Source organism: Nycticebus coucang, chromosome 1 (assembly GCF_027406575.1).
Source record: "Nycticebus coucang isolate mNycCou1 chromosome 1, mNycCou1.pri, whole genome shotgun sequence".
Lineage (NCBI taxonomy): Eukaryota > Metazoa > Chordata > Mammalia > Primates > Lorisidae > Nycticebus > Nycticebus coucang.
In genome coordinates, this window is record NC_069780.1 from 75,108,597 (window position 1) to 75,119,398 (window position 10,802).

Genomic DNA, 10,802 nt, shown 5'->3' on the forward strand with positions numbered 1-10,802 from the left:
TATGGATTAATCAGCAACCTGCTTTCTCTTTGATCATGATTCAAATCTGAATAGATCTAGACAGAGCATAATTATGACCCATTCCCTTTGAGTGATGCACTTAGAATTCTTTAAATAAAAAGCCTCTCTAAGGGCACAGCTGAGCCTTGCTTGTGGCTATGTAGGGAAATCAGATTGCTTCAGTTCCTGTCCTAGAGCATAAGGGGCAGGTCCTGGTCAGTCACATCAGTTCTTTTTTGTCCTTTTGTTATACATTGGTTGCCCATGCGGCATAGGTTGATTCTTAAACCTTTTGTTTTGCAAGGCCTGGGAGAGCCGGTGATGTTCACAGGCTTATGAGATGAGCTGGAAACCCTACAGTATTTTGCCTCTGGGTTTCTCTGGAACATCTTAGATATGACCTGGCCTGTGGGTCAGTCGACAGGGATACCTGGAGGAGGGGGTGAGAATGGGAAGGGGCAAAGGGCGCGAAGAATGGAGACAAGACAGGAGTCTGATCAAGTCTCATTTATTGCAAAGTTCTTCCAGGGTATATAAGGGTAGGTGAAGGAGGAGGTTTACGTCACCAGGTATCCAAGCAACCTGGCCTTGGTGGAGATAAGTTCCAAATGGCAAGCTTCCAAGTTTCGCTCACGTGATTTACGAGAAGAGGCCTGGCGTTTGCAGGGAAATAGAAACTTAGGCCTAGCATTTGCAGGGAAATATAAACTTAAGTCTGTTAGTACGGGAAATAGCACTTGGCCTACAAAATAGATGTTGTGGTGTCAGCCTTCCACAGGTCCCCCTTTTTTATAATATTTTTAAATGTACATTTTACCTTTAAAGTTTTGCCAGCTCTCAACCGAGAGGGCGGGGTGACTGTGTCTGTCTTAGGTTGGGACCGCCTTACCATCTCAGCTGATCCTCCTTACCCGTCATGGGATACACGGTAGCTATCTGACCAGGCTCCTGTCTTAGGTTGGTAGGATAAGCAAAGTCTGAGATGAGGGTCCTCGTTACCCGTCCTTGACTAGCCAGTCCCCTAAGTAGTTATGGTTATGCGTTCATCTTCCATAGCAAGTCTGTGATAATGAACTTGGAGGGGCTGCATTTTAATAGCATCAATTTGTTGTTTTATAAAGGCCATGACTTTGTTAAAAAGAAAAAGTCCTAGTGACAGTAATATTAGTAAGCCAAGGAGGGGCCCTAAAAATGGAAGGAGATAAGGCAGAAAGCCATCTAGCCTGCTCCAAAACGGGTTGTCCATAATTTTTTTTTTCTCCTCTAGATTACCTTGTAATTTCTTTATTTTGTCTAGAACAATTCCTGATTTATTTGCATAAAAGCAGCATTTTTCCTGTAATGCTAAGCAGATGCCTCCTTGGTTAGCTGTTAGAAGATCTAAACCTCTTCTATTCTGTAGTACTACTTCAGCTAAGGAATCTAATTGATCTTGAAGATCTTTAACTGTGCCTGATAGGGCTTGTATATCTTCTGCCATAAGTTGAGATAGTTCAGTATATTTATGTACAGCAATGTCGGTGCTACCAGTGGCCATGCCAGCAGTGATTCCCAGAGTGGCCAAGAGAGGGAGAAATTGGATAGCCCTTCTAGAACGTCCAGATATATAATCAAAGGATGGTATAGGTAAAGATTCATTTCCATTGACTATATCTATAGCGGGTAATAAAAGGGCGATAGTACATTATCCTGTCCAATTAGTGGGTAGAATGGTATATGCCAAGTTATTGCCACAAACAAATACCATATCATTGGAAGCACATGGGGAATAAGTAATATTGATGATGTCAGTGCAATTGGTCAAAGAGAGTATGCCAATATCAATAGCATAACTGTCATCTCTATAAGGGGAGACAATACAGGGTGCTTCAGAAAAAACAGGTTGTACTGGTAAAGGCATGATGGGCATGCAGTTATTAGATGATAATTCAATGGAATTAACATTGATAGCAATAGGCATAGATAGTCCTAAATGAAGGCATAACCAGCAATTTTGAGCCAAAGAATGGTTGGATTGATTAAGTAACCTATGTGTGATGTCTAGCATTTTCAGGGTTTGGGGGTCTAGATTTGCATCCCTATTTTTGGGTAAAGCTATTGGATGGTAGTTAAATTTAGGAGACATGTGGTTTATAATGTTTTCCAGTTGCTTTTGGACTATATTCTGTCTTACCTGATCTTGGGGTCCACCTCCATCAGAGACGTGCACAGGTGGAGACTTATTCCAGCAAACTGTTTTTCCTACTGTATTGGGACAGCCAGATTGGGCATATTTTTTTGAGGTCCCCTGGACCTGAGGGACGGTGTCCCACTCTCCTCCAAATGTCCCCCAAAAATGTCTGGTCAAGATTGCTGTAAAATAGGTATTATTATCTGTACCAGTACATAGTTGAACCTGCTCATAACAGGTATTATGTACAGATGGATGGAATTCTATACAAGGGCATGTTCCAGGCTTGTTATTAGAGGTGGGGATAATTTTAGCCTTTTTGCTACAGACCCATGCCTGTGCTCCATGAATATTTTGTCTCCTTACTAAGTATGCTGTTTTATCACCACAATCTACATTTAGGAGAGGGGTTGTCTCACCGTTCCAGGTGCTACCACAGCACTCGCAAGGAGTACCAGTTAATTTTTGTAAGAGTGCCCGAGCCTCATGGGGATTACCGAAACCACCTTCATTTTTTCGTATCAGGAGAGAGATTCCCAGCAGTAGCCATATCCAGGTGCTCATAGTTACCTGCAAAGAAAAGGAAAGAAAGCCTTCTCAGGGGGTCTCTTGCTCCCGGGATTTAGAGGTGATGATGTTATCTACTTGTTTGACCAGTCATTCAGGTAACCATCGTGCTGCTTCCATCTTCTGTGAATATATGCATACGGCACCTCTACCCCAAATTAAAACCGAATCGGGGCCATGACATTTATTATCTAATGGATCTTTCCATAGGGCAGTAGCAAAATCCCGTTTAGTATCTGGGTGCCAGAAGCGGTCTGCTGCAGACCGGCCATCTTGGTCCAGTGTGAAAAAATTTAAAATGAGTAATGAATGGGATAAGAGATTTCTTGGGGACCCCTTAACAGGGTACCATTCCCCCTTCTTTATTTTTTCTAGAGTGTTTTTAAGAGATAAGTGGGCACATTCTACTATGCCCTGCCCTTGTGGGTTAAATGGTATACCAGTGACATGTTTGATACCTAGGTGTTTACAGAAGGTGTTAAATGCATGTCCTGTGTATCCTGGACCATTATCAGTTTTAATTTGTTTAGGGGTGCCTAGTACAGCCATGGTGGCTAGTCCATGGGCAATGGCATGTTTGCCAGCCTCCCCTGACTGGCCAGTGGCATAAATAAATCCACTGAAGGTATCTATGGTTACATGAACATACTTGAGTTTTCCAAATTCGGGTAGGTGAGTAACATCCATTTGCCAAATGGCATTGGGTATGAGACCTTGACGATTTACTCCTAGATGGGGAGTAGGGAGTAGAATTACACAAGAAGGGCATTGCTTTACGATGTGGCGGGCTTGTTCCCGGGTAATTTGAAACATGAGTCTAAGGGTGTGAGCGTTTAGATGATGTAATTGGTGAGCAGCGGAGGCTAATGAGATCCGATCAGGCTCTGTGGTGGTTTGGGCAGTATAGACTAAGTGAGTGGCTTTGTCCGCTCTGTGGTTACCATCAGTTAGGGGGCCAGGTAAATTGGAATGAGCTCTAAGGTGTCCAATGAAAAAGGCGAGGGTCCTTTGGTATATAAGATTTTGAAGTTGCAAGAAAAAGGTAGCAGTTTCTGATACATGTTTGATTTGCGCTGCTGTCTCTAATAAGGGAACTGAATGAGCTAAATAAGCACTATCAGTATAAATATTCAAAGCTTGATTGGGAAATGCGGAGAAAACTGTGATAACTGCTTGATGTTCTACAATTTGTGCAGAATTTGATTTTACTTGAAATTGCACAATCTCTGTATTAAAGGTGTAAGCTGCATGACCAGAAGAGGAGCCATCTGTGAAAACTAATAAGGCATTGGGCAATGGAGAATTGGAGGTTCTTGTGGGAAATACAAAGTTATGTGTACTAATAAATTGTAATAATTTATTGGGTGGATAATGATTGTCAAGTTTACCTGAATAAGAAGCACAAGCAATAGGCCAATGTTCTGTAGTTTGAAATAACCAATTAATTTGTGCCTGAGAATAAGGCTGTATAATGATATCTGGTTCTTTACCAAAGTATTTTTTACTATTTTCCCTTCCCATAATGATGATATCCGCAACAGCCTGATAATAGGGATAAATAACTTTCATGGGAGAAGCAGGTAAGTGGATCCACATTATGGGGGCAGTTTGCCAAAATACTGCTGTGGGTGTAAGAGAAGTTTTACAAATGATGTAGCTCAGGGGCTGAGTGTAATCTATGGTTGTAACAAATTGTGAATGAATAGCTTGTTGTACTAATGCTAAAGCCTGACGGCCATCTTCTGTTAATGTTCTAGGAGAATTGGGGTTGCTATCACCTTATAAAATAGCAAATAAAGGTTTTAAATCCCCTATAGTTAGTTTTAAGTAAGGTCTAAGCCAGTTTATATCCCCTAAGAGCTTTTGAAAATCATTTAGTGTTTTTAATTTGTCCAATCTGAGGACAGCTTGAGTATTAGTAATTCTGGGTCCAGTTAGGTGGAAACCAAGATAAAGGTAGGGATCTTTTAGCTGAACTTTTTCCGTGGCTAGTTGAAGTCCCTGGTTTGTGAGGGAGGATGATAAATCACTGTAACATAGTAAAACCTGCTGAGCATTCTGTCCAGCAATAAGAATATCATCCATATAATGAATGATGTACATGGAGTTCCAGCGAAGCCTAGTTTCCTGAATAGTTGCGGCAACAAATTTTTGGCATAAGGTGAAGCTGTTGGCCATGACCTGTGGTAAAACTTTCCATTGGAATCTTTTCATAGGTTCCTTGAAGTTAATAGAGGGGAGACTGAATGCAAATCTTTTTTGATCTAATGTATGGAGTGGTATAGTGAAAAAACAGTCTTTAAGATCAATGATAATTTTATAGTAAACAAGAGGGATGCCCCAGGAGTGGGTAATCCTGGTTGCAATGCCCCCATGAGGACCATACTGGAGTTTACAGCTCTTAAATCTTGTAATAGTCTCCATCGCCCTGATTTCTTTTTTATGACAACGATTGGAGTGTTCCATGGGGAGCTGCTTTCCTCTATATGCCCAGCTTTTACTTGTTCCTACACTAACTGCTGAGCGGCTTCTAATTTTTCTTTTGAGAGGGGCCATTGATCAACCCTTACAGGCTTGTCACTTTTCCAAGTGATCTTATCTGCATGGTGTGCAGGAATGTCAATAGCCCTTAAGATAAATTTCCTAGCCCTTTTTTGTCTGTTTTTCTGGTAATTTATAGAGGGCTGGGAATGCCTGATTCCTCTTTGTTTGATTCCTCATCACTCTCTAGTGAGATAAGATCTTCTTGCTCATTAAGCTGATAGCTAGAAGGAGTGCCTCCAGCAGCCCCAAAATCCTGGGATGGATCTTGGGATTTAATATCCTTTTCTTTGTGGTGATGTAACAGTTCTTCTCCCTTTTTTATGACATCTGCAACTGCGGGGCAAACACTGCGATAGCTAATAATATCATTAATGAGATTCCAGTATGAGAAAGCAGTGACTGGTATTTTTTCAGGTCCAAATACCTGATAAAAATCATTTAAAGCATCACCTACTCTTTTCCATCTTTTCTCATCTATGGTTCCTTCTTGAGGAAACCAAGGACAGACTTCTTTTAAGAAGTCAAAAAATTGAAATAGCTGTTTAATTTTGACCTTTACTCCTCGCGTCCTGAGTGCATCTCTTAACTGTTCCACAAATAACTCATGCTGACTGACTTCTTGCCCCATGATCGCTACTACTCACCAAGATCCTCGTTCCAGTGCAGCAGGCTACTGCGTGGGCAGGTCCCGATGTTTCTCTGAGCCGGCCAGCTGCCTCCAGTAGCTTCTTCACCGTTTTCCCTCGTATTCAGATCCCTGGTCGGGCACCACATGACCCGGCCCGCGGGTCAGTCGACAGGGATACCTGGAGGAGGGGGTGAGAATGGGAAGGGGCAAGGGGCGTGAAGAATGGAGACAAGACAGGAGTCTGATCAAGTCTCATTTATTGCAAAGTTCTTCCAGGGTATATAAGGGTAGGTGAAGGAGGAGGTTTACGTCACCAGGTATCCAAGCAACCTGGCCTTGGTGGAGATAAGTTCCAAATGGCAAGCTTCCAAGTTTCGCTCACGTGATTTACGAGAAGAGGCCTGGCGTTTGCAGGGAAATAGAAACTTAGGCCTAGCATTTGCAGGGAAATATAAACTTAAGTCTGTTAGTACGGGAAATAGCACTTGGCCTACAAAATAGATGCTGTGGTGTCAGCCTTCCACATAGATAGTCTAAGGAAAAGCATGTTGGGGCAATAATGACTCTGGGAGAAATGGAAAGTTTCCAACTGTAACAGAAGCGACCTAGAGATGTCCCATGGGGAAAGCTCATCCCAGACTTGGGTTTTCTGACTATTGGTACCAACTTCGAATTTTCTTTATGTCATTTATTTCACCTTTAACATGAGCTTTTACTTCCACTTCATGAGAATTTGTGATGCTGAGTGAATAGAAACCTTTCCCTTAATAATTCCACTTACATAAAAATCAAATGAGACTCCTTGTTTCTATTGAAGTGCCAGCCTTCCTCTCCCATTTTAGATGCTCCAAACAGATAGAAAGAAAACATCAAAGTTATTCAACAAAAATTAGACTGTTATTTGTTTGATTAATAAATATCATGGTGACTAGAATGTCATGATAAATAAAACCTGTGTTATTTCTGGAGAATGGCCACATTCTGATTTGAAAGAAGAGAAAACAAAGCTATATACTACTCAAGGAAAATCCTTAAAATATGACTTTATCACAACTGCAGAAGCAAAGATTTATAACTTTAATTGCACCAGTAGACAAATGCTCACACATCCTTATTTAAAAAGTAATGAGAACGGTGTTGACCTTATTGCTCGGCTAGGGGGATGGGGGGGAGGGGAAGGAGAGCTGAATTAGATAGAATGTTTATTTGTGGGTAAATTGAAGGATTTTGCAACCTACTCAAGTTTAATTAAAAATAAATGTGGAAAATTGTTTTAAAAGATTGTACACAGTGATTATCTCAAATTGCCATGGGAAATACAGAAATGCCTCATTAAAAAACACATTTAGACATATACATATATATATATATTTCACCATTTATATTCTAGCTTAGAAAAACCTCTTCATTTCTAAAAAAAATAACAAACCAAAATATGTCATCACCATTTTTATGTATCCCAGAATATTATGTATATGTGTTAAGATGATTTTTGGTGAACAACACCACAAAAATCATTTCAAAGGGAAACTGTAATGTTTTTCAAAAATGAAACAAGTCCATTGGACAATTAAGGAATTACTGAATTATCCACAGAAGTGAAATCAGCAATAAAATTGAGTCACACCTGGGTGACTTTCAAACAGGCCAACAATCATGATGCTTAAGTACGAAATTTCTTAGCATCAAGCAGTGATTTTATCTCATCTCCACATCCTAAACTGTGTCTGTATGCTACTTAAATATCTTGATTTTATTTTAGTTGAATGATTCAGTTGATCAAAAAAGATAAATTTTGCTGATGTTTTGTCACTGAGTTGAGTGATAGTTTGGCGTTATGTAACCATATCATAAAACTACATAAAGTCAGGTTTTCCTCCAAAGTCAAAAAGAAATGCCTAGTTACTATCTGCTTTTTCCTTTCTGATCCTGAAGAGACAAGAGCATCTCATATGTAGTTGAACAAGGAGTTATGGAGTGGACATGACATGGAAGAGAAAATAAATCTATCAGTGTTTTAAGATTGACTTAGTAATTTGGTTTACATTTTTAAAAATTTAAAATTACATTTTGTTGTCTTAGGAGGAAAAGATAGTAGGGTTATAATACTCATCAATATCTCTAGATGAAGCATGAATGATTAACAGTGCAGAGAAAATGCAAGTACTCCATAATGAAATTATTATTATTAACATATTGCTTATTTTTAATTGTGGTTTCTTTTGATGAGCCAGATTATTGTTAATATATTTGTTTCTTGAAATTCTCTAAATTGTCATAATATATGATGAATATAATATACACTATGTGTGCTATGATTTGAATGTTTTGCTTGTCTTCTCCAAAACTCATGTTGTAACTTAATTTCCATTGTAACACTTAAGAGGTGAGACTTTTCACATGTGATTAAACCAAGAGGGGTTGTCTCTCGTGGTTAGTTCAGTGTCTTTACAAAAGAACTTTTGTGTGTGGGTTTGCTCTTTTTGCTCTTCCACTCTTCTGCCATGTGAGGAACAGCATCCATCCCCTCTGGAGGATGTATTGGTCAAGTTGCTGGCCTGGAGGCAGAGATTGGACTCTCACCAGACATTAAACCTGCCAGCATCTTGATCTTGGACTTTTCAGACTCTAGAACTATAAGAAATAAATTTCTGTTCTTAATAAATTACCCACTGTCAGGTATTCTATTAGAGCAGCACAAAAACAGCCTAATACATGAGATTGAGAAATACTAGACATTAAAAGAGATTTCATGCTTAGGTAGAATTATGTTAGACAAGTTGATCACTAAGCATGGTGTTTTGGGGAGCTAAGCCCTTCTACATAAGTATTATCTTTTGTATCTTTACATACTAAGGGTGAGTGGAAAGCTTGAAATAAGCAACAGAGAAAGTTGGAAACTAGCAACATCTATCGTTTCATTTAGCACCCTTGGGAAGTCTGTGGTAGGGGTTATATGGGTCCTAGGGTATTATTTGCTCAGTCAGCTCACACTCCTCAGATAAGTTGTCTGCTTTGTAAAGTCTACCTGAGGCAGATCTCACTTTCAAGTATTTATAGACACTTAGCACCTGTCAGCCCTAGTTAACTACTTGGCTAACATATTGCCTCAATGAACTTAAGATTTTCTAAAGACTAAAGTCTACATGATAGAATACATGATATCTTTTTTTTTTTTTACCATCTTTGCATTCCCAAACTTTTATTTCCTGTTAATTCTTTCTGAGAGATGACAAATACTAAAATTTTTACTTCTTAGAAGATAAAAGCAAGCTTTGAAACACAAGAAAATTAACTTTCGAGCAAACTTTAATGACATTCATATTCAAATTCTACTGTATGACAGCAAAACTTCAGCAACATTTAAGAACTATGCAGTTTCATTAAATGGTCCTATGTTTTTGTTGAAATGTACACAAATATTTTTTATAAATATAACATAAAAGACAATGTGCAAATAACATATTTTACCAAAACAATTAAGTCCATCCTTAAATGTTTCTTTTTAATCTCTAACCACAACTTTGATGTTTAGAGGGGAAAAGGTCATTTTAAATCCCCTTTCTGTTTTCTACACATTTCAATTGTGAATAAAAGTCTTCAGAACTTAATTTTTCAACTATTTAAAATGAAGGCAAGACACAGAATCAGTTCATAATCAGATGTGATATGAAAGCCATCGAAGTTCTTAAAACTAATCAAGTTGTACCAGAACTGAGAGGCTGGAAACTCCGGTTTTCTTCTTTCCTCATTCCTGTTGGTAATTCTGGAAGTCCACACTCTGCTTCCTTAAGTTCCTTACTATTGTTTGCACACCATACGCATATCTCATAAAGCATTGTATTCCACACATTTTGATGGATCTGTAGAAAAGTGCTTCCGGCAAATGGTCATTAACCTCTTCAATCCTTGAATGTATTTCCGCTGAGTTTCATCATTTAAAACATGTGCGATGTGCTTGGAAAAAATCTTTTCCCGGCCAATTCTGGCATGGATACCAACCATAGTGACACCAATGGGCCAAAACGCATTTCCAATGGCCATCTGAAGATAAGCATCATTTGCCTTCGCATATTCTCTCTGCAACATAAATTTAATAATATCTGTTATTGATTCTTTAGTATCAGCAGGAAGGTTCCTTTTTCCACAGCTTTCTGAAAAGTGGTCTGAGGTAGGACTCAGTCTGCTTCTCAGTGGCACTGTTCAGTTTGCCCTGCACACTGCGTTTCACATAATCTTCTCTGGCATTCAATTCTTTAGCCCAAACGCTGAGAAGAAACTTTAGGAACTTGGTGATGATGTCCATGTCTTTATGATCATCGCCCTTCCCTAAGGACTCCCCCAGGGCCTCTAACTCTTCTAGTGTGATGTTTTTTTCATGAACCTTCAAATTAAAATACCACTCTATGTTGTCTATGGTGGAGGAAGTTTTAACAGAGAAAGATGTGTTGTGACCAGTGCTGCTCTGAGGGCCCAGCCTACCATGCTCAGAAACACAGCTAAGGATGGACATACAGAAGGGATTGTAAATAATCAGGAACACATTCTCCTCTGCGAATATTTGACAGAATTCCCATTCATCTACAGCATATGCATTCATTGGAAGAAAATAAATAAATAAATATTTAAAGAGAATATTAAAAATTGTGGTATATGTACACCATGGAATATTATACAGCTTTAAAAAAAGATGGAGACTTTACCTCTTTCATGTTTACATGGATAGAGCTGGAACATATTCTTCTTAGTAAAGTATCTCAAGAATGGAAAAAAAGGTATCCAATGTACTCAGCCATACTATGAAACTAATTTATGGCTTTCATACGAAAGCTATAACCCAGTTATAACCTAAGAATATGGGGAAGTAGGCAGGGGGGGGATATTGGGGCAGAG

General features: G+C 39.1%; 1 protein-coding gene and 1 pseudogene across 1 annotated transcript; both read right to left on the reverse strand.

Annotated features, from left to right (window-relative positions):
- Positions 1–524: 524 nt before the first annotated feature.
- Positions 525–6,295, reverse strand: LOC128588591 (uncharacterized). Its single transcript, XM_053595506.1, has 3 exons — positions 5,926–6,295; positions 2,174–2,740; positions 525–653 (listed from the first exon to the last, which is right to left on the reverse strand). Exons 2-3 carry the CDS (start codon positions 2,732–2,734, stop codon positions 558–560), a joined length of 657 nt encoding a protein of 218 aa, XP_053451481.1. The 5' UTR covers positions 2,735–2,740; positions 5,926–6,295; the 3' UTR covers positions 525–557.
- A 3,107-nt stretch (positions 6,296–9,402) lies between these two features.
- On the reverse strand, positions 9,403–10,509 carry LOC128590453 (pre-mRNA-splicing factor 18-like; annotated as a pseudogene).
- Positions 10,510–10,802: the final 293 nt, after the last annotated feature.